Here is a 24919-nt window from a genome sequence, read left to right as displayed (position 1 = left end):
CTGATTTCTTTCTTCATCTCCACCCAAAGCAATTCTATATCCTGAACAAAGGTCAGTTTCACAAATCTGTTGCACAAATGCCATCCTTTATTAACAATGCCAACCCTTCAGTAATTCTGTGCTATAACATGCTTTTTAAAAGTTGGGAATTTATACTGTGCTGTTCAATTTTCACTTTGAAGCACAAAATACTCCCAAAGTGTCTGCATCATGAGGAAATCCAGACTAAATTTTATGTGCTAGAGTCTGAGTGATAAGTCACTGTAATGGGTCAGCAATGGCAATCATTACTGAGAACTTTGCTCAGTCCATTAAGGGAGACTTTATAATGATAGAAAGAATTCTAAGTAGCAGTGTAAATGAAAGAATTGATGGGGAAGATTCTGAATGTGAAGAGAGCACTCAGTCCTTTGAGTATAGGAGTTTGGAAGTAATGTGCAGATTATGCAGGATATTGATGAGGCCTCTTCTGGAATACTGTATCCAGTTATGCTCGTCCAGTTATAGGAAGCATATTATTAAGCTACAGAGGGTTCAGGAGAGATTTACCAGGATGTTGCCAGGTATGGAAGGTTTGAGTTATGAAGAAAGGCTGAATAGGCTGGGAATTTTTCAATGGAGTATAGGAAGTTGAGAGGTGATCTGATAGAATTTTATAAAATAATGAGGAAAAGATACGGTTAAATGGCAGTTATTTTTTTCCCTAAAATGAGGGATTTTGAGAATAAGGGGCACATTTTTGAAGAAAGAGATTTAAAAAAGACATGAGACAAACTATTTACACAGAGGGTGGTTCGCTTGTGGAATGCACTTCCTGAGGAAGTGGTGGATGTGGGCACAATTACAACATTTAAAAGACATTTGGATAAGTATATCAATAGGCAATTGGAGGGACATGGGCCAGGAGCAGGCAGGTGTGACTAGTTTAGTTTGGGATTATGTTCAACATGGACTGGTTGGACCAAAGGGTCCATTTCTGTGCTGTATGACTCCATACAGCCAGTCACCCAAGTTTGGATCCCTACTTTGAGGCAGCAGTGCTAACCACTGAGCCACTCAGCTGCCTCTCCTGATTGTCTGCCCAGTGCCAAGGTTCTGGACATCTCCTTGGGCTGGAAAGGAATTTGGATTGGGAGGTGACTGGAATGGATTTAACTGTCATGATCTGTGTGAATACCAATGACATAGATATAACTAACAAAGAACTCCTGCTGAAGGATAATGAACAGCTAGGGACTAAAACAAATAACCAAAAACCATTAAAACCACAAAGGTAATAATCACTGGATAATTACCTGAGACTCAGCATAAGGTAAAATAGATCAATTAATTGAATGTGTTGCTCAGAATGGTGTGGAACAAATGGAATTTGGGAAAGAGAGAGATTTGTCATATTTGAACAGCCTTCACTTGAACTTTGCTAGGGCCAGTGCGCTGGCAAATTGCAGAACCAGGCTGAAGAAATAGCTTGAAGTTAAATAGTGTGGGGGAGGATTCAATGGAGTTAAGATTTATAATATTAATGAGAAAGCAACACTATAGGTAGCGTTGAGGAGTGTGGCCCTATACTCAGAATTTAGAAATATAAGGGGGAATCTAATTGAAACCCTCAGAATACTGAATGACCTGGACAGAGTGGGTATCGGGAAGATGTTTCCATTGGTAGGAGAGACTAGGATCCGAGGGCACAGCCTCAGAGTAAAGGGAACACCTTTTAGAACAGAGATAAGGAGAAACTTCTTCAGCCAGAGAGGGATGAATCTATGGAATTCATTGCCACAGAAGGCTGTGGAAGCCAGGTCATTAAGTATATTTAAGATGGAAATAGATAGGTTCTTGATTATCAAAGGGATCAAGGGTTATGGGGAGAATGGGGTTGAGAAAGTTGTCAGCCATGATTGAATGCCAGAGCAGACTCGATGGGCTGAATGGCCTAATTTCTGTTCCTATATCTTATGATCTCTCCTGTCAAGGGCACAGACAGGAAATTCTGTGGCAGAGAGTATGAATGTAGGATAATATGTTGCTTTCCTGGTGACAGAATTAAGGATGTCTCATAACATTTTAAGCATGTTGTTAAAGGAGAAAGTTAGAAGCCAGAAGTTATTATACACATTGGTAGGAAAGACATAGTCAGGGAAAGATGAAGGCTTTACAGAGTGAATAAAAGAGGTTAGGTAGAAGATTAAAAAACAGAACATCAAAAGTAGTAATCTCTGGTTTACTCCCGGTGCAAAGCTCAAAACAGGGAACTAATAAAAGGATAAAGGAGATAAACAGCTGGCATATTGTTCAGGGATTCAGGTTCTTGGATCATTCGGATCTGTTCAAAAAGGATGGGTTTCATCTGTACTGGGGACGAACCAATATCCTAGTAGGAAGATTTGTAAATTCCATTAGATTCGATTAGATTAGATTACCTTCTGCCCAACAAGTCCCCACCGACCTGCCGAAGCGCAACTCACCCATACCCCTACACTTACCCCTTCACCTAACACTACGGGCAATTTAGCATGGCCAATTCACCTGACCTGCACATCTTTGGACTGTTGGAGGAAACCGGAGCACCCGGAGGAAACCCATGCAGACACAGGGAGAATGTGCAAACTCCACACAGTCAGTCGCCTGAGGCAGGATTTGAACCCGGGTCTCTAGCGCTGTGAGGCAGCAGTGCTAACCACTGTGCCACCGTGCCCCCCACAAGGGAGACGGTAGACTGTTAGAGAGGGAGTGATGGAATTCTAAATAGCAGAGTAGGTAGGATGATAAATGAGGATGGTTTTGAATCGGAAAGAACAAGTTAATTAGAAAAGGCAGACAGGAGCAAGTCAGGGAACGATGCAACTCTGAAGAATTAAACTGCATTTATTTCAATGCAAGAGGTCTTGCAAATAAGGCTGATGAACTCAGTGCACGTTTAAAAACATGGATTGGGACATCATAGCTATTACAGAAACTTGACTGAGGGATGAACAGGACTGGCAGCTCAACGTTCTGGGTTTCAGGTGCTACAGGAAGGATAGAAAAAGAAGCAAAAGAGGATGGGGTGTGGCGTTTTTGATTAAGGAAAACATTACTGCTGTAACTAAAAAGATTTCTGAAAAATCATTTAGTTAAAATTAGAAATAAAAAAGAATCATCACTTTGATGGGACTGAGCTATACACCCCCTCCAGTAAATAGGGAAATTGGGAGTCAAATATGCGAAGAGATCTCAGATATATGTAAGAATAATAACCTTGTAATAATAGGTGATTTTCATTTTCCAAACATTGACTGGGACTACCATGGTGTTAAATGTTTGGATGGTGAAGAATCTGTTTAATGTATTCAAGAACATTTTCTTTATTGATATGTAGACTAGAGAAAGAGCAAAACAGGAGAATAAAACAGGAGAAGTGACTGAAGTGATAGTAGGGGAACACTTTGGGTCCAGTGATCATTATTCTATTTGATTTAAAATAGTTATGGAAAAGAAAAAGTCTTCCATAATAAAGGTTCTAATTGGAGAAAGGCAAATTTTACTGGGCAAGAACTTTCAAAAATTGATTGCAGGAGACTGTTCACAGGTAAATGGAATCTAATAAATGGGAGGCTTTCAAAAGTGTGATAACAAGAGTTCAGAGTCATTGTGTTCCTGTTAGAGTGAAAAGATAAGGCTGCCAGTATTAGAGAACAATTGGTGAATAAAGGTATTGAGGCTCTAATCTAGAATATACACAAAATATTATTATTCTTTAAACAACTGGGTTCAAACGAATGTCATGAACAGAATAAAAATTGTAGGGGCATTCTTAAGAGGGAATCAGGAAAGCATACAGAAGATGTGTGAGGGCCTTGGCAAATAAGATTAAGAATAATCCAATGAGGTTCTGCAGGTACATTAAGAGCAAGAGAACACCTAGAGACAGAGACAGAATTTCCTGTCTGTGCCCTTGACAGGAGTGACCATAAGACATAAGGCAGAAATTAGGCCATTCAGCTCATCAAGTCTGCTCTGCCATTCAATCATGGCTGACACATTTCTTAAAGATCAAGAAGATTGTCTCTATGTTGAACCTCAGGAGATGGGACAGATATAAAAGAATATTTCATGTCAGTTTTTACCGTGGAGAAATAAATGGAGAACTCAGATAAATAAATATTGATGTTTCTAAAACAGTACACATTACAGATGAGGAAGTGCAGAAGGTCTTACAAAATTGAAAAGGTGGATAAATCTCCGACATTTGATCTAGTGTATCCCAGGATGTTGTGGGAAGTTAGGGAGAAAATTACGGGGCCCCTTGCAGAATATTTGTATCATCTAATATGGTAAGATGCTGAATGACTGGAGACTGGTTGATGTTGTGCCTTTGTTTAAGAAGGGATGTAACGAGAAGCCTGGGAGCTATAGACCTTGGATCTGACTTTGGTGATGAGTAAGTTGTTGGAAGTGATTCTTAAAGATAGGAATTTATTCACAGTTGGAGAGGCAAAGAATAATTATGAATAATCAGCATGGTTTTGTGCAAGGTAAATTGTATCTCACAAACTTGTTTGAATTTTTTGAGGAAGTAACCAACAAGATTGATGAATGCAGAGTGGTAGACATTGTTTTCTTGGACTTTAGTACAGCCTTTGATTAGGTTCCGCATGGTGGACTAATTAGTAAAATTAGATAACGTGGAATTCAGAGTGAATTTGCCAAGTGGATACAAAATTTACTTAATGGCAGGAGACAAAGAGTGATGGTAGAGAGTTGTTCTTTGGTCTGGAGGCCTGTGACCAATGGTGTTCCACATGGATTGATGCTGGGCCCACTTTTGTTTGTCATTTATATAAATGATTTGGATGACAATATAGAAGGCATGGTTAGTAAGCTTGTAGATGACATCAAGATTGGTGATATAGTGGGCAATGAAAAATGTTTTCAAAGATTAAAAAGAGATTTTGATCAATTAAGTCAATGGACTGAAGAGTGCCAGATGGAGTTATTGCATTTTGGTAAGACAAATAAAGTCAAGAATTATACAATTAAAAGTAGGCCTTGGGAGTGTTGAAGAACAGATACTGAGGAGTTCAGGTTCATAATGCTTTGAAGTTTGCATCACATATAGGTTGGGCAGTTATAGAGTCATAGAGATGTACAGCATGGAAACAGACCCTTCGGTCCAACGCAACCGTGCCAACCAGTTATCCCAACCCAATTTAGTCCCACCTGAGGTATTTTTTTAATTTTGTACACACCAGTCCAACACCGGTACCTCCAAATTATGCAATGACTAGACTTTCATAAATATTAGTTTCAGTTTGTGCCATCATTGTATCACAACTACCTGATGAAGGAGCAGTGCTCCAAAAGCTAAAGCTTCCAATTAAACCTGTTGGACTATAACCTGGTGTTGTGTGATTTTTAACTTAGTCATTGCATAGACATGGTTGTTTGCAAGACAAAAGCTGGGAACTGAATACACAAAGATATCTGACACTTTAGAAAGATAGGAAGAAGGGAAAAAGTAGTAGGGAACTTGGTCAATAAAGGATAAGACCAGTCTAGTACTGAGAAATTACCTTCACTTGGAACATCAAGATGTGGCATCAATTTAAGTTGAAATGAGGAAAAGAGTGCACTGGTGGCAATATAGACTCTCAATTATACCTACATTTTGGATAGAGTATAAAATAAGATGTAATGTAGGGCTTGTGAAAAAGATACTGCTGTAATTGTGGGTGATTTTAATATTTATAGAGATTTGACAAATCAAGTTGGCAAGCTTGTTTGACAAAGATCATAGAATATACTTGGCACAGTTTCTGCAACTAAAAAAGGAATAGGCTTTTTTTAGATCTGACAGCCTGTCTTGAATTAGGATAATTAATTATCTCATTGTAAAGGTTGTCTAGGCAAGAGTGATCAGAGCATGATAGAATTTCACATTCAGTTTGAAAGTGAAAAATGTAGACTAGAAACTGGTGTCTTTAACTTCAAGGGCATGACAGAGTTTGCTACAATTGACTGAATTGAATGGAATTGAATTTATTGTCACGTGTACTGAGGCACAGTGAAAAGCTTTGTCTTTCGAGCAATACAGGTAGATCATAGAGTTACATAGCATAGATAAATAAATAATAGGTAAACAGCAGCAAAACAAAAACACAGGTACAGGGGAATGTTAAGAGTTTGAGTCTATTCAGTATTCTAACAATAGTAGGGTACAAACGGTTTCGAAACTGGCTGGTGCACATGTTCAGGCTTCTGTACCTTCTCCCTGTTGGTGGAGGTTGTAGAAAAGCATTGGTGGGATGGATCTTTGAGAATACTGGTGGCTTTTCCTCAACATCAGGCCTGCTAGATGGATTCTACAGATGGGAGACTGGCCTTTGTGATTACCTGGGCCGAGTTCAGCATTCTCTGTAACCATCTCAGATCTTGAATGGTACATACCAGGTAGTGATACATCCAGACAGAATGCTCTCAATGGAACACCTAAAGAAGTTGGCAAGGGTATTCGCCATCCTGCCAAATTTTCTCAGCTGCCTGAAGAAGAGGAGACATTGTTGGGCCTTTGTAACTGATGCGTCCACATGAAGAATCCGAGAAAGCTTGTTGTTGTTGACCACTCGCAGGAGCTTGACACTCTCCATTTGTTCCACCACTGTGCTGTTAATGTGTAGGGGGCCATGAATAACATCCCACCGAAAATCAATAATGAGTTCCTTGGTTTTGCCAGCATTGAGAGTTAGGTTGTTCTCAGTGCATCTTTTTTCCAGGTTTTCCACCTCCTGTCTGTAGCCTGTTTTGTCACCATCTGAGATTCGATTGAGTATGGTGGTGTCATCAGTGAACTTGTAAATGGCATTAGTCTGGTATTTGGCGTTGCAGTCATAGGTATACAGCGGATACAGTATGGAGCGGAGTACGCATCCCTGGGGGACTCCAGTGTTGAGTGTTAGTGAGGATGAAATACTATCCCTAATCTTCACTGATTGTGGTCTGTGGGTCAGGAACTAGGAACTGAGACTGGGAAAATAGGTTGAGGTAAGATGGTGAAAAAGTGGTGGCAGACATTCAAGGAGATATTTAATAATTTCCAACAAACATAAATTACATTGAGATAGTCTCTATGAGAAGGATTACTATTGGTGGCTAAAAGGTTAACGATAGCATCAAACTGAAAGATAGGGCATACAAAGTTGTGAAAATTGTGTTTGGACAAAAGATCTAGAGAATCAGCAAAGGACCTAAAGAGAGAAAAATTAAAGTACGAAAATAAATGAGGAAGAGCTTCCACAAGTATATAAAAAGGAAGAAAGCAGTCAAATTCAGCATTGGCCTCTTAGAAGATCAGAGTGGAGAATTAATAATGGGAAACACAGGAAATGGTAGAGGTTTTGAACAAGTACTTTCTAAATCTGTTTATTGGACAGCATCCCTATATAATAGAAAAGGAATATACAAAGGAAGAGAGGAATTTAACAGTAATTATTATCTGAGAAAAAGTACTTAGAAAACTAAGGGAACTAAGGGTTGATACGTCCCTGATCGGCAGCATCCTATGATCTTAAAGGAAATAGCAGCACAGACAGCAGATGCATTGATTGTAACAAATCAAAGTTCCCCAGCTTCTGAAAAGATCCCAGAAGACTGGAAAACTGAAAATGCCACATCTATGTTCAAGAAGGGAGGGAGACATAAATCAGGGAACTATTGGCCAGTCAGCCAATCTGTCATTGAGAAAATGAGTGAATGAAGTTCCAACAGGACTTCAGAAGAACTGACAATATTAGGGGAAAATAGATCAGCATGGACAGAGGGCTGGTTAGCCAGCAGAAAACAGAGTTAAATAATTGTGTCATTTTCAGGATGATAAACTGTAATTGTAAATGGCAATGTCATTGCTAAATCCTCCACTATCAATGTCCTGGGTTGCAACCTGAACTGAACTGCACTACTGTAAGTATAAGAGCAAGTCATGGTCAAGAGTGTGAAGGAATACTCCCCATGTAATTAGATCTCTGCAGCTCCAACAACACTTAAGAAACTTGACACCATCCAGAACAAAGCAGTCCACTTGATTGGCAGCTCATTCACAAGCATTCACTCTCTCCAACAGGGATGCACAGTATCATTAATGTGTACCATCTGTAAGATGCATGGCAAAAACTCAACAAGACTCCTGAGACAACACAATTCACAATCACAATCATCTTAAAGGACAAGGGGCTACAAATATATGGGACACCACCACCTGCAAGTTCCCCTCCATGCTACTCATCATCATGACTTTAAAACATATCCATGTTCCTTTACTAATGCTGGGGCAAAATCCTGGAATTCCCTCCCTAATATCCTTGTAGATGTACTTATCAAATGAACTGCATTCATTTAAGGAGGCAACTCACCAGCCCCTTCTCAAGGGCAATTGGTGAAACACTCATTCTCAAATGTAAAATAATAAATCTAACAAAAGTGCCACACAGATCAGTTCTGGGATCTCATCTATTTATAAACAATATTAATGACATGGATAAAGGGATCGAGTATACTGGAGCCAAATTTGAGACTGATGGAAATATAGGTAAGAAAGCAAGTTGTGTGACAACAGAAAAAAATTCTGCATAAAAGTATGTTATGTGAGTGGGGGAAGGTGGAGTGCAACATAAATGAAAATATGCAGTTGTCCACTTTGACAGAACAAATATATTCCGACTTTCTATTCCAAATGGAGAAAGACCTACCGAATGCTGTGGCACAGAGAGATCTGGGTGTCTTTGCACTTTAATCACTGAAGTTAGCATCCAGGTACAGCAAGCAACTGGGAAGCCAAAGGAATTTTAGCCTTACTAGAAAGAGAAGGAACTATAAAAGTCAGGAAGTTTTGTTGCAATTGTATAAGGGATTGGTGAGACTACACCACTTAAGGAGGAATGTATTTGCACTGAAGCGCACTTCAGAGAAGGTTCAGCAAGTTTGTTCTAAAAATGAACAGGTTGCAAAATGAGAAAAGGTTGAAGCAGTCAGGCCTGTCTTCACTGAAGTTTAGAAGAATGACTGGTGACCTTACGGAAACATAGAAGCATAAGTGTCTGTCAGAGAATACAGGAGGATATAGGTAGACTGGAGAGTTGGGCTGAAAAGTGGCAGATGGTTTTCAATCCAGAAAAATGTGAGGTGATGCATTTAGGCAAGACTAATTCTAGAGCGAATTATACAATGAACGGAAGAGACTTGGGAAAGTTGATGGGCAGAGAGATATGGGAGTGCAGGTGCATTGTACCCTGAAGGTTGCTGCACAGGTGGACAGAGTGGTCAAGAAGGCATATAGTATGCTTGCCTTCATCGGACAGGGTATTGAGTATAAGAACTGGCAAGTCATGTTAAAATTGTACAAGACATTGGTTCGACCGCATTTAGAATACTGTATACACTTCTAGTCGCCACATTACCAAAAGGATGTGGACGCTTTGGAGAGGGTGCAGAGAAGGTTTATGAGGAGGTTGCCTGGTATGGAAGGTGCTAGCTATGAAGAAAGGGTGAGTAGGTTAGGTTTATTTTCATTAGAAAAAAGGAGATTGAGGGGGGACCTGTTTGAGGTTTACAAAATCATGAAGGGTATAGACAGGGTGGATAGAGACAAGCTTTTTCCCCAGGGTGAAGGATTTAATAATGAGAGGTCACACTTTCAAGGTGAGAGGTGGAAAGTTTAAGGGAGATACATGTGGTACGTACTTCACATAGAAGGTGGTGGGCATTTGGAATGCGTTGCCAGCAGAGGTGGGAGAGGCAGGCACGGTAGATTCATTTAAGATGCGTCTGGACAAATGCATGATTAGGTGGGGAGCAGAGGGATACAGATGCTTAGGAGTTGACCGACAGGTTTAGACATTACATTTGGATCGACTCAGGCTTGGCGGGCCGAAGGGCCTGTTCCTGGGCTGTAAATTTTCTTTGTTCTATTTTGAGGAAGCTTATGAATGTTTCTGCTTGTGTGGAAATAGTTGAGACAGAGATGAAGAGGAATTTCTTTTCTCAGGAGGTAGTTAATATTTGGAATTATCTATCCCAAAGACAACGGAAACTGAAGGCTAAATTAGACAGACTTTTAATCTATAAAGGTGATAGACTACATGCTGGAAAGTGGAATTAAGCCCATTATCACATCAGCCATGATCTTATTATATGACAGAGAAGGCTTGAGGGGTAAAACTGTCTACACCTGCTCCTACTTCTAACATGATGTTGTCATCATAGTGGTAAAAAATCGATTAATAATTATCGGTTTCAATCAGCTGATTTTAATATCAGAAAACCTCAAAGACTAAAATGGATGTTTAAAAAAAAAGTGAGAAACAATAATTGTAACAATCAGCTGAGCAAAGATTAGCCCAACTTCATGAAATCAATGTGAAACAAGCAAAGACAGCTTCAGACAAAATTAATATTTTTAAAAGGGAATCAAACTCAGATCTGCATCCCCTGTTTGAATAACATTTTTAAAGTGGATAGATAAGTTTCACCTGTTGAAGATAAGAATCATCTGCAAATTATCCAGTTTAGAAAACAAAAGGCCCAGCCATGTACTGTGTGAATGAGCTATATTTCAAGCAGCTGTTTGGCAGAGCAGCAGACAGAAAAATGGTTCTGGAACTGTAACTGGAGAAGGTTTGTTCTTTCTCTTCCCATTTTCTCTTAGTCCCACTCAGAGATAAAGCAAATTAGAGAAAAATCCATTCATGGAGAATTTAAAGATCTCTTCAATATTTACTACTTCTGAGGATGTAAGATATTAATTAAACTAATGTGGTCTCAGGTTAAAACGTAACCAGTCAGCAACATTCTTTAGGTCATTTAAACTGAATATTCTCCAATCTCCCCTTTATATTAGATACTCTTTATAAACATTATATCTCTATGCATTTGTTACTGCATCTTAAATATTTTATTCTCAGGGTTAACAAGTAATAAAATTGTCATGAAAATAAAACAAAGAACTGCAGAAGCTGATGATCTGAAACAAAAACAAATTGCTGGTAAAGCTTGGCAGGTCTGGCAGCATTCATGGGAATAAAACAGAGTTAATGTTTCATGTCTGGTGATTCTTCATCAGAAGTCTTGGGTTCCCAGAAAAAAAGTTCACTGGACCTGAAACATTTACTCTGCTTTCTCTCCATAGTTGCTGGTAGACCTCAACTTCTCTAGAAATTTCTATTTTTCTTTCAGATTTCCAGCTTCCGTGGTACTTGTGTATTTCTTTTTTAAAAACCGGTATCTGCTTTATCCCTCTTCACCTGGTCATAACAAATGTTAGAGGTTGCCCGAAATGCACAAGTAACAGTGCAGATATTTTCCGTTATAAAACATTCATTGAGATAACTCGACTTAAATTTCTCCCATTTGAAGAACGCTGCCATACAAAAATGCAAAGACTCACAGTTGTGACATCACCGACTTTCTGTCCTTTTGATGAATTAGGCTCTGCTAAGATATCAAAATCAAGGTCTTGCTCGCCAGAAAGATGCGTGTCTGCGTTGCTGTAATAAAATTCCAATTGAAATTTTACGATGTGAAAAGAAACATTTTTCAACTACAACCAATCATTTTATTTCAGGAAAACATATCCGCAAATTAACTTACAGTAAAATTTTCACCATCTTATTTTATTCTAACCTTTTTACTGAGAAAAATTGCAAATACAGGTCTGCTGGCTTATGCCCGAAACGTCGATTCTCCTGTTCCTTTGATGCTGCCTGACCTACTGCGCTTTTCCAGCAACACATTTTTAAATTCTACTATCATGCCTGTTTTGTTAACGTGAATTTGCTGTAATGCGATTGATGAATTGGGGACACTGTTTCTAAAGCATAAACTTTTAAAACATGTGTTGGCTGTAAGGTGATTGCATCGCCAACACTTTAAGTGCGGTCTCTAAAGCACGATTTTTCTACAATGTAGGGTTGCACAAGAACAGAACCATAGCGTTATAGAAGAACCACTTGTAGTTTACCCCTTTGGCTATGCAAATATTAGCTCATTATCACATCAGCCATGATCTTATTATATGACAGAGAAGGCTTGAGGGGTAAAACTGTCTACACCTGCCCCTACTTCTAACATGATGTTGTCATCATAGTGGTAAAAAATCGATTAATAATTATCGGTTTCAATCAGCTGAATTTAATATCAGAAAACCTCAAAGACTAAAATGGATGTTTAAAAAAAAAGTGAGAAACAATAATACTACCACATATACTTGATAGAGGTAATTGACATCACAGACTAACAGGAAACTAATTGTATGTAGAAAGGAGGTAATGGTTTGGAGATCATGCCAGTAGAGGTGAGATAAAAAGCACAACAATTTATGCAAAGCCAAGGAAGAAAGAGAAGCCATTACTAGAGATGAACAGGTTGTTCAGGAAAAGTTTAATTGGGACAGTGCATGGGAAGATACATTGAGATTGTGTCCAATTCTGACCATTCATCCATATAAAGACTGTGGCTGCAAGAGTAGGTCAGAGGCCAGGAATCTTACAGCCAGTAGCTCACCTCCTGACTCTGTAAAGCCTGTTCACCACCTACAAAACACAAATGTTAGGGGCTTTATGGAATATACCCCACTTGCCTGGATGACTGCAGCTCCAACAGTTAAGATGCTCAACACAATCCATGTCAAAACAGCTCACTTGATTGGTACCATATCCACAACCACCACACTCAGTAGCATCAACGTTTATATAGTGTCTTCCAAACCTTTAATCGCTACCATTGAGAACAACAATGGCAGCAGGTACATGGGAACATTACCACCTACAAATTCATGTGCAAGTCATTCATTATGCTAACTTGGACATTATCCTAGAGCTTTCTCCCTAATATAACTGTAGATATACCTACACCACAATGGACTGTAGCAGTTCAAAAACGCAGCTCTCCAGCTTCTCAAACACAGCTAGGGATAGGCAACAGACGTTGGCCCAACCAGCAAAACCTAAGTCCTCTGAATAAATAAAACGAATAAATGTTTTTTTAAGAAAAAAATGAAGCAGATTTTTGAGAGGAACAGAACAGATTTTGCAGTACTGCATATAGATCTAGTCATCCTGCTACAGGAAAGGTTGAGAAAAGATTTACCAGGATGTTGCTGGGACTAGAGGATTTAAATTATAAAGATGAGCTGGGACTTTTTCCACTGAAGCGTAGGAGGTTGCGGGTTGATCTTACAGAGATTTATAAAATCATGAGGGGCATAAATACAATGAACAGCAAAGGTCTTTTCACTAGGGTGGGTAAGTTCAAAACTAGGGGACAAATTTTTAAGGTAATAGGAGTAAGATTTAAAAGGGGCTTGAGAGCCAACCTTTTTCACACAGAGGGTGGTTCATGTGTTGAATGAACTGCCAGAGAAAGTGGGAGATGCAGGTACAGTTAAAACATTTAAAAAACATTTGAATAGGAAAAGATTTAGAGGGATAAGGGTCAAGTGGGAATGGTTTAGTTAGGGAAAGTGTTCAGCATGGATTGGTTGGACCGAAGGTTCTGGTTCCATGCTATATGACTCTATATTAAGGATTACAGATATAGATATACTGGAGAAACTAGGTCTACTCATTGTTGAGCAGTCCAGATCAAGGGGACATCTAATAGAGGTGTTTAAGATCTTATGGATGACATTAGGCTACTTGCATGCCAAGCAGTCCCACCTCATCCAGTTGCGAATGATGTGATAGAAAATTACACAACTCAATGTGGGAAATCATGTGTAAAATAATAATGTTGAATCATTTTCAACCAGAGGTGCTGAGTGAATGATCCCGCTTGGATTTCTTCAGTTTCTCAGCACTACGATGCCAATCTTCAACCAAATGAATTTACTCCAAGTGATTCTAAGAAATGGTTGAAGACACTCCAATGATTATGGGCCCTTATGACATTTTGACAATTGTACTGAAGACTTGTGCTCCACAGCTGATCACAGCATTAGCCAAGCTGTTCAAGTACAGTTACAACAGTGTCATATTGCTGTCAATGTGGAAATTACCAAATTGTCACAAAACACAGAACAAATTCCATCCAGCCAATTGCCACCTCAAATGTCTACTCTGAATCATTAGCAGAGAGAAGGAAGGTGCTAGCAAGTGACATTTGCAAAGGAATAACCAGCTCACTGATGCTCAGTTTGGTTCTGCTAGGTCCATTCAACTCCTGACCTCATTATTGTCTGAGTCAAGCATTACCTGAGTGTGGCATCAAGGAGCCCAAGTAAAACTGATGTCAATTAGAATCAGGTGCAAAATGCTCTAATGGTTGGAGGCACATTTACCACAAAAGGAAGATGGCTGTGGTCGTTGGAGATAAATTATCTCAGCTCCAGAATGTCACCGCAGGGGTTCCTCCATGTAGTGTCTATTGTGAGGTGAATCCTCATCATTGCTCATCATACTGTATCAGCTATTTGATAGAATGCTGCCACCATCCCTTTTCTTGCTCGGAATCTATACGGCCTACTTGATTTAGTGAGGTAGATAAAAACCGCTTGGTTATCCCATGAGAAAACACTTTTTTTCTTAAACAAGATGTACCATATATACTTGAGTACAAGTCAATCTCATGCACGTCAACCTCCTATCTTTGGCCAAAAAAATCTGGAATTTTCCATGTATCTCGTGTAAAGGTTGATCCTAGCTCTTCACCAAAGTTAGGCTTCAGATTTCTTAAGTTCATTATTGAACGAGCACTATAATTAGTATTCACATTTTGTACAGCTGTTCTGCTCCGTGGCAGCCATCCCGCTCCGTTCCGGGATTCCAGTTTGCCAGCTGTCCTGCTCCATTCTGGGAATCCAGTCTGCCAGCCATCCCTCTCTGTTCTGCCGGCCGTCCTGCTCCATTCTGGGACTCCGGACCTCTGGCCATCTGGCTCCGGTCCGGTATTCCAGTCTCGCCCGATGATGTCATTGCCGCTTCAACGTAATTTTTTTTAAAAATAAAAAATATGGTGGATGGAATAATTACTAATTCATTTTATTTTCTATTCTCTTTATCCGGTAATTACTGTAATTCATGCGTCTTTTTCTTTATTCGTTTATAGAGATCAACTGGGCTTCTAATGATACAGTATGAACTTTGACGGACGTGAATTTCAGCCCTTCGAAAGTAGTATCCATGTAATAGTTGACCCCATAAATTTAACCTTAAAACATAGACTAAGAAATTTAACTCTTACACGAGTATATATGTGGCAACTATGTATAAGTTACACTGATGAGAAAACCACTGTTACAGATACTAAGGAGAAGAACTAAATGGAAGGTCTTACTTGTTTGAGACCTTAAGGTATTCTCTCACCAAATCTATGTGACATCATCAGAATGGGTGATAGTTAATACATTAATCCCTTCGGACTCTAACATCCTTGAACAACATCTCCCCAAAGCTTCCCCCCTTCATTATATTTATATTTTTGAGTAGATAATTACTTTTAACGCTGGTCCATTAAGCCAGCCCCTCTTTCCTGCACCACTCTCCCATCTCATAAATTCAAGCCGTCTGAAAGTTTCAGTATTCTCCCAGAATATGCTCTCACCAGAATTGGTAGATCTCTGGGTCAACGACAGTTGACAGTGAGAGATCTGAGGCGAAAGTGAGGACTGCAGATGCTGGAGATCAGAGTAAAGATTAGAATGGTGCTAGAAAAGCACAGCAGGTTAGGCAGCATCCGAGGACCAGGAAAATCGACATTTCGGGCAAAAGCCCTTCATCAGGAATGAGGCCTCATTCTTGATGAAAGGCTTTTGCCCAAAACGTCAAATTTCCTGGTCCTTGGATGCTGCCTGACCTGCTGTGCTTTTCTAGCACCATTCTAATCTTTAGTGAGATTTGAGCATGCTTTTAAATTGGAGGATCTTCTTCGTTTGAATTTCATTCACGAAGGAAGGCTTCCTGCTGAAACAAGCACTTTTATTTTTTCGCATCCTGGAACACTAAACTAGGTAATTTCACCTTGGTGATATTCTGGACCTCTGAACTTGGCAATTTCATCTTGGTGTCTTGAATATTTGGGCCATGGTCATCCCTTCTCAATGGTAGCTTCCATGGAGTTGCATCACATCTTCAATCTGTGTGAGCAGCATTTTAATGAAATTTGTAATTCTGTGCTGAAATGTGTACAGCCTTTACTTTAACACTTTATTTATTTCTTGATGATAGAAGTACTGGTGAAACCAAAATGTTCACTTTCTCAGTCAGAGTGGATAGAGAGTTGAGCTGAAAAAAGCACAGCATATTGAGCAGCATCAGAGGAGGTGTGTCAATGTTTCAGGTCAGAACCTCTCAGTCACGCTGTTTCAGGGTTGCATCTTGCTTCACATAACTTTCAACATTGAGACTTATTTCTGGGAAGGAAATAAAATATCTGTAAAATAATAAGTTGCTTTCGAAACAAGTAAAATGTTGTGCTTCAAACTGTGGCTTCTCAGCATTTGGCATCATCCTTAAATTTGTCATCACTGTTTGTTCATGAAGCTGTTTGTAATCAGAGTTTAATCAGTTAAGGATTCCGCAATTGTGAAGTGTGCTGCTCATTGGTTATCTGCTTGCTTGTGATTTCTCATTAACCTTGAACTCTCCTTCATCCTGATAAAAATGGAAAACATTTCTGACAACTCAAGATGTTACAGGTTACCATCTTGCTGACGGTATAAAAACAAATTTCTTATGTCAACGTAGCTCATCTCAAAAATTCTGACTTCTGTTTAGGTTCTGTGATGAGTCTTTGGAACCAGATAAAATTTTCTCCCAACTATCCTCTCACTGTTTGTTCCACAACTGGCTGTATAATATCCAAATGTTTTTTGACCTGCTGTCACTTGACCAGTGGTTTCCTGACTTTAATGAATTTGTCTTCTTCCATCATTTCAAGAATGAGTCACATCAAAACATGCATTCATGCTCAAGAGTGAGAATTCTCGACGCCTGAAATATGTACAGTTCTCTACAGTCTGACACAACTTATGTGGCACTGTTGCTTTTACCATACCATTAATCCACCCAAGGCGCTTATGGCAGTGGTAATATCCCTATCTCTCAGGAGGTCAAAGTTCATGTCCCACCTGCCCCAGTGTTGTGCCCTTTGATCTTAAGTGACTATGCATTTACACCATAGTAGGTTGCTTCACAAGTTTCTTCACCCGTGGTGCTCTAACTGATAACATACTGACTTGCCCCTGTATTGAGCTTGAAAGTTTGAGATGTCAATGTGTTATGGGCCTGGCCAGACCCCCTCAAAACATTTCAAGAAAGTAGCCCAGACCCTAACCTTTCTAATTGTTTAAGCAGGTGTAATGCAGATATTCCATGAGTGATGCAGCTGGGCAAACCACTTTGTTTAAAACAAAACAAACTTTATTTACAAGATTACCGAATGAAACAAAAACAAAACAGAACAGAATACTTAATAACTTCACCTATCCGAAATACCAAAAGATTATCCAAACTTACTGATGCTGCTCCAAGTACTTTCAACAATCCCCATAAACATACCTTGGCACAAAAGGTAAAATCAAACACAGGGCCTTACAGGAGAGGGGGAGGTGGCAGCATGGAACACCCTCTTCCATGTGGCTGTTTCTTGGACCAGCAGCCTCAAACTGCCTGACTGTTTTCAGTGAATAGCCAGACTGCCAAAACCAAATCAAACCAGAGAAAAGTTGAGATAGGAGAACTAGCCGCTCCCCTTTCATTGTACAATTTTGTTTTAAAACTTAAAAACCTTTTGCCTGAAGCACTGTTAGCTATAATTAAATTGGCCCTAAAACCCATCCAACTTCGAGTTTTCGGAGTCTGTGTCTTTTACAACCTCTCTGAAAAAAAGCCAAGGACAACATAACCTTGTTAAAAGAGTAGCATTATCACAATTATTATAAACATCTTTTTGCCAAAATGCTAAGTCCTCTCTGAACACCTTCAGCTTTCTTTTCTACTATAGCCTGTCCTACCTCAAACTTTTTTGTGAGTAGCTATTTGAGTTCTTGCTGTTCTCTGACTGTGTCCTGCTCATCACATGTTCTGAAAGGGACTTATTTAACAGACAAATCCTTTTTTTAAAAAAATAGGTGTGCACTGTTTGTGCTTGAGGTTTCCTTGGTCCACAATCATTGTTAGCATCTGCTGTCTGTCCTTTTTCATGTGTATCATTTTGGGTATTGTACCTGGACAACTGAAAAGATTCTCTCGATCTCATGTGATAATTTGACTGTCTGCTTTAGAACTAACTTGTGCTTCTTCTGGATTTCTGCTTCATTCACCTTTTGCTGTAACAGGACCTTGATCAGATGGGCTAAGGAGTGACAAATGGAATTTAATTTAGATAAATGTGAGGCATTTTGGTAAGGCTAATCAGGGCAGGACCCATATACTTAACAATAAGGCCATGGGGAGTGTTGCCAAACAAAGAGACCTTGGGGTGCAGGTTTATAGTTCCTTGAAAGCAGAGTTGCAGGTAGACAGGATAGAGAGAAGGTGTTTGGTACACTTGCCTTTATTTGTTAGCGTATTGAGTACGGGAGCTGGGATGTCATTTTGCAGCTGTACAGGACATTGCTTAGGCCACTTTTGGAATAGTGTTCAACTCTGGTCTCCCTACTATAGGAAAGATGTTGTGAAACTTGAAAGGATTCAGAAAAGATTTACAAAGACGTTGCTGGGCTGAGGGGTGTCCTTATAGAGGTTGGTAAAATCATTTGAGGCATGGAGAGGGTGAATAGCCAAGGTTTTTTTCCCAGGCTAGGTAAGTCCAAAACTAGATGGCATAGGTTTAAGGCAAGAGGGGAAAAATTTAAAGTTGGACCCTAAAGGGCAACTCTTTCATGTTCTTTTCTACTGTCTGCAACGACATTAAACTGAGAAGGGAAAGATATGAAAGGGACCTTAGGGGCAACTTTTTCACACAGAGGGTGGTGTGTGTATGGAAAAGCAGTCAAAGGAAGTGGTGGACGCTGGTACAGTTACAACATTTAAAAGGCAGTATATTCCACTGCATACATAACTGCATTAAAGTGGTCAGCTTCTTGTCCAGCATCAAGTTTAGAAGCAATTCTGTATCTTAAGAATGAGTTCCCCAAGATGTCCAATTCCATATTCTGTTTGGCCCACCATGTGAGAACATGTCTTCCTGGCTGTACAATATTTGATGATTGTGAAATCATTCAAATAATTGAGATTATTTTCTTTGCTTTGAGTGCTTCCAATTCATCAGTAAAATTATGCTATTACCATATACTGCTGTCGGGGAACCTCTGAACATTTACTGTCAAAATTGAGAATTATTGCCTTTAAGTGGTGTCTCTAGTCAAAAATACCCATTTCCTTAAAAGCTTTAATGACTGAATCAGAGTATCTGCTTTAATAACAAAAACAAAAATTGCTGGAAAATCTCAGCAGGCCTGGCAGCATTGATGGAGATAAATCAGAGTTAACATTTTGGGTCTAATGATCCTTCAGAAGACTGAACCCAAAACATTAACACTGATTCTTCTCCACAAATGATGCCAGACCTGTTGAGATTTTCCAGAAATTAATGTGTTTGTTTCAGATTCCCAGCATTTGCGGTCCTTTTGGTTTTCTGCTTTTCCAGGTGACCTATTTTAATAAAAGAAAACCCGTCCAACTGTTGCGTCTCTCTCTCTGGGCTTCATCTGTACCCAATCACTTAGTTCAGAACCCTCACCCCCATCCCATCTTCAGCATATGTACCAAGCTTTTCCTAGGTACATATCAGTTCTGAAGGAGGGTCACCAGACCTGAAATGTTAACTCTGCTTTCTTTACACAGATGCTGCCAAACCTGTTGAGTTTTCCCAGTAAGCTCTGTTTCTGAATTATTTTAATAATTTTTTTCCTAGATGAACCCCATTGGCTATGGTGATAAATAATAATCCCCATTTTTTTAGCAATATTTTTCTGGATGAGTCCCACCTCAATAATCTCCTAATTTAAGTTGTCTGTTTAAGCTTTGAAATCACTGCAACTCTGGCTTTGTCTCTTTCTCAGCTCAGCAGCCTTATTTTAAATTGATTTAGTGGCCCTTAATTTCTCTATGTCTCATGGTATCCACCAGCTATGACAGCGTTATCTGAACTATAAGTATTTCACTTACTTCTCGTTTTCCCAGCCTGAAATCTGATCCTATTTTTTTAAACAAAAGCAAAAACAGAAATTTCTGGAAAAGCTCAGCAGGTCTGAAAGCATCTGTGGAGAGTTAACGTTTCAGGTCAAGCACTCGTTCCTCAGAACTGAAGCTAGGAAAATTGGGGGTGGGGGAAAATGTGGGGGGAGTAAACACTACGTAGGGATACAGCCCAAAGAGACAGAAGAACAGTTGGACAGACAAAGGAGTGGATAACGATCTGGTTAGGCAGATGATTGGCTATTAATGGCAACTGTTAGTGGCTAACAATGGGTTGCGTCTAAAAGCTGACTATGTGTTAACAAGGCCTGATAAGTGGAGTTGGGATAAGGACATGGGAGAGTTCATGCCCTAAAGTTACTGAACTCGATAGAGTCCAGAGGGCTGCAGGGTTCCCAAGTCATAAATGAGGTACTATTCTTCCAGTTTGCGCTGAGCTTCGCTGTAGCACTGCAGCAAGCTTGAGACAGTGATGTTGGCTAGGGATTAAGGTAGTCTGTTGAAGTGGTAGGGAACTGGAAGCTCAGGATCGTTTTTGCAGACAGTACTTAAGTGTTCTGCGAAGCAGTCATGCAGTCTACACTTCATTTTCCCAATGTAGAGGAGACCACATTTTGAGGAGCAAATGAAGTGGACCAGATTGTGTGAAGTGCAGGTTAACGGCTGCTTCACCTGAAAGATGTGTCTGGGCCCTTGGATACTGAGGGAGGAAGGGAAAAATAGACAAGTGTTTCACCTTCTGCAGTTATAGGGGAAGGTATCGTAAGTCTGTGGCTGGGGGGATGTTGGAAATGAAGGAAGAGTGGACCAGGATGTCCCGGAGGGAATGATCCCTGTGGAAAGCTAACAAGGGAGGGGAGGGGAATATATGTCTGGTGGTAGCATCTTGCTGGACGTGGCGGAAATGACAACTGATGATCCTCTGGGTGTGGATGGTAGGTAAGGTCACCTTCTGCACTTTTTGCATATAAACGGAACATTTTCCTAGCTACCATCAGTTCAGAGGAAGGGTCACGCAACCTGAAACGTTAAATCTGACTTCTCTCCACAGATGATGCCAGACCTGCTGAGCATTCCAGAAATTTGTATTTTTGTTTCTTATTTACAGCATCTACAGATTTTTGTTCTTTTCGTTTTTTTCAAAAAAGTTCTCCTTGCTCAACTGGGATTTAAAATTACTCTCACAACCTTGGATACCCATTTGCTCTCCAGCTAAATCTTATTTGGGACTGGTCCTACAGATCATCAGCACGCAAAGTAATCTGTAACTGCCTTGGATTGACCAATCCTCCAGCTCCTTGAAATTCCTAGCTCATCCTTGCTGCTGTTCTTCTATTACTGGTTTGAAATGCATTTACCATCAACTGTGGATTCTATCTTGTTGAATCATAACACCAGTGCTCTTCAGTAGGGTTCCCAAATATTCAGCTTTTCCAGCCACTGACTGTCGAAGATTGACACAGCGCAGAAAAGGGCCTTTGGACCATCGAGTCTGTAGACATAAGTACCACTGAAAGTGCAATCATCCCAATTTCCTGCACTGGTCCCATATCCTTGATTAAAAGGATATTTGGATGAGTACTTCAATTATTATAAAGGTTGTAAAGTTTCCAGCCTCCACTACATTCCCAGTTAGTGCATTCCAGATTCCCACCATTCACTGAGTGAAAACATATTTTCCTAAATTCCCTCTAAATCTCCTGCCACTTACCCTAAAACTATGCCTTCTCATGACTGACCCGTCAACCAAGGACATCAGCTGTTCTTTATTCACCTTGACCAAATCTCTCAATCTTATATACCTCAATCATGACCATCCCCACTGCCGTAGTCTTCCCTGCTCTAAAGAAAACAATCCATGCCTATCTAGTCTCTCTTTATAGCTCAATTTCTCCATTCCATGCAACGTCCTGGTGAACCTCCTCTGCACCCCCTTCTAGTAGTATCACATCTTTTCTGTAGTGAGGTGACCAGAACTGCACATAGTAATCCAGTTGTGGCTTGACCAACACTCTGTACAAGTTAAATATTATCTAATTTCTCTTATACTGTATGCCGGACAGCTGAAAGCAAGTGTCCCATATGCCTTAACCTTCTTATTCATGTGCTCTGCCGACTACAGGGATCTGTTAATAAATAGGAGAAAGTGAGGATGCAGATGCTGGAGATTAGAGCTGAAAATGTGTTGCTGAAAAAGCGCAGCAGGTGAGGCAGCATCCAAGGAGCAGGAGAATCGACGTCCTGAAGAAGGGCTCATGCCCGAAACGTCGATTCTCCTGCTCCTTGGATGCTGCCTCACCTGCTGCGCTTTTCCAGCAACACATTTTCAGCTCTGTTAATAAATACCCCAAGATCCCTCTCTTCCTCTAAGCTACCCAGTGTCCTGCCATTCATTAAATGCTCCTGCAGCTTGTTTCTTCTTCCAAAGTGCATCACCTTGCACTTATCAGGGTTATATATTATCTGCCACTGGTCTGCCCCATCTGACCACCCACCTATATCTTCCTGTAACCTATAATCATCTTCTTCTCTAATAACCACTTCGAGTCATAGAGGTGTACAGCACAACTGAAACATATCCTTCAGTTCAACTCATTTGTGTCCACCAGATAGCCTAAATTAATCTAGTCCCATTTGCCTATCCCTCTCAGCCTTCCTATTGATGTACCCATCCAAATGTCTTTTAAATGTTGTAGCATTTCTTCTGGCAGCTCATTCCATTGATGTACCATCCTCTACGTAAAAACATTACCCTTTAGGCCTCTTCTAAATCTTTCCCCTCTCACCCTAAACCTATGCCCTATAGTTCTGGACTCCCCCATCCCAGGGAGAAGACCTTGTCTATTTACCCTATCCGTGCCTCATGATTGTATAATCCTCTATAAGGCTATCCCTCAGCCTCTGATGCTCAGGGAAAATAGTCCCAGCCTATTCAGCCTCTCTCTATAGCTCAAATCCTTCACCCCGGCACATTCTTGCACATCCTTTCTGACCAATCTAGTGTTGCCTGCATATTTGCTGAACATTCCTCCCACATTTTCATCTATATTGTTTAAATCAATGCCGATTTCACCAATTTCCTCATTTCCCCTCCCCCCACCTTATCCCAGACCCAACCTTCAAACTTGGCACTGCCCTCTTGAACTATTGTACTTGTCCATCTTCCTGCCCACCTATCCGCTCCATCCACCTCTCCGATGTATCATCTTCATCCACAACTTCATCTACCTATCACATTCTCAGCTACCTTCACCTCAACACCACCCCCATCCCACTTATCTCGCAGCCCCCTTGGGCCACCCCCTCATTCCTGATGAAGAGCTTATAGAGTCAGAGATGTACAGCATGGAAACAGACCCTTCAGTCCAACCCGTCCATGCCGACTAGATATCCCAACCCAATCTAGTCCCACCTGCCAGCACCCAGTCCATATTCCTCCAAACCCTTCCTATTCATATACCCATCTAAATGCCTTTTAAATGATGCAATTGTACCAGCCTCCACCACTTCCTCTGGCAGCTCATTCCATACACGTACCGCCCTCTGCGTGAAAAAGTTGTCCCCTTAGGTCTCTTTTATATCTTTCCCCTCTCACCCTAAACCTATGTCCTCTAGTTCTGGACTCCCCCATCCCAGGGAAAAGACTTTGCCTATTTACCCTATCCATGCCGGTTTACAAAATTATAAGGTCACCCCTCAGCCTCTGACGCTCCAGGGTAAACAGTCCCAGCCTGTTCAGCCTCTCCCCATAGCTCAAATCCTCCAGCCCTGGCAACATCCTTGTAAATCTTTTCTGAACTCTTTCAAGTTTTACAACACCTTTCCGATAGGAAGGAGACCAGAAATGCACACAATATTCCAACAGTGGCCTAACAAATGTCCTGTACAGCTACAACATGATGTCCCAACTCCTGTACTCAATACTCTAACCAATAAAAGAAAGCATACCAAACGCCTTCTTCACTACCCTATCTACCTGCGACTCCACTTTCAGGGAGCTATGAACTTGCACTCCAAGGTCTCTTTGTTCAGCAACACTCTTGAGGACCTTACCATTAAGTGTATAAGTCTTGCTAAGATTTGCTTATGCTCGAAATGTCGATTCTCCTGCTCCTTGAATGTTGCCTGACCAGCTATGCTTTTCCAGCACCACACTCTTCGACTCTTTCTCTGACAAAGCCATGCTGACTATCCTTAACTAAGCTATGCCTCCCAAGTGGGCATTAGTTTCCTCCTTCAAAGTTTTCTCCAATAGTTTCCCTACCACTATGGTGAGACTCACTGGTCTGTGATTTCCTGGTTGACCTCTACTAGCCCTCTTAAAAGGTGGAACAACATTAGCAGCCCTCCAATCCTCTGGCAGTTCCTCTGTGGCCAGAGAGGAATTAAAAAGCAGTGTCAACGCCCCAGCAATTTCCTGCCTCTCCTTTGGCAGCAGCTTGAGATGGAAATCATCCAAGCAAGAGGATTTGTCCATTTTTAGTCTGACAGAACCCCCAATATGTCACAATTTCGTATGTCAAACTGTAGAAGTTCTTCAATCTCTTCCTGAATTCCTTAATTACATTTTCCTCTTCCAGAATGAAGACCGAACAGAAATATTCATTCAAAATCCTTCCAATATTCTGCAGCTTAATACACAGGTTGCCTCCTTGGTTCCTAATGGGCCCTACTCTTTCTCCAGTTAACCTCTTCCCTTTAACATGTTTTTAATAACTTAGGATTCTCCCTAATCCTATTCGCAAGTACTTTGTCAT

The 24919-nt window shown here is 40.4% G+C and overlaps 1 protein-coding gene across 11 annotated transcripts in view; it reads right to left on the bottom strand.

Moving 5' to 3' along the window:
* Window positions 1–24919, bottom strand: part of sanbr (SANT and BTB domain regulator of CSR) — a 730291-nt gene that overhangs the window by 49580 nt on the left and 655792 nt on the right. For all 11 annotated transcript variants that reach the window (XM_087991419.1, XM_087991418.1, XM_087991417.1 and 8 more), the window contains one exon: window positions 11414–11513. In XM_087991419.1, coding sequence (XP_087847545.1) covers window positions 11414–11513 — 100 coding nt within the window. The remainder of the gene's footprint in view (window positions 1–11413; window positions 11514–24919) is intronic.

The sequence above is a fragment of the Chiloscyllium plagiosum genome, unplaced genomic scaffold (genome assembly GCF_037043375.1).
Source record: "Chiloscyllium plagiosum isolate Xiang-an unplaced genomic scaffold, Cpla_swu_hap1 HiC_scaffold_10, whole genome shotgun sequence".
Classification (NCBI taxonomy): Eukaryota; Metazoa; Chordata; class Chondrichthyes; order Orectolobiformes; family Hemiscylliidae; genus Chiloscyllium; species Chiloscyllium plagiosum.
This window is presented reverse-complemented; position numbering and strand designations above follow the sequence as displayed.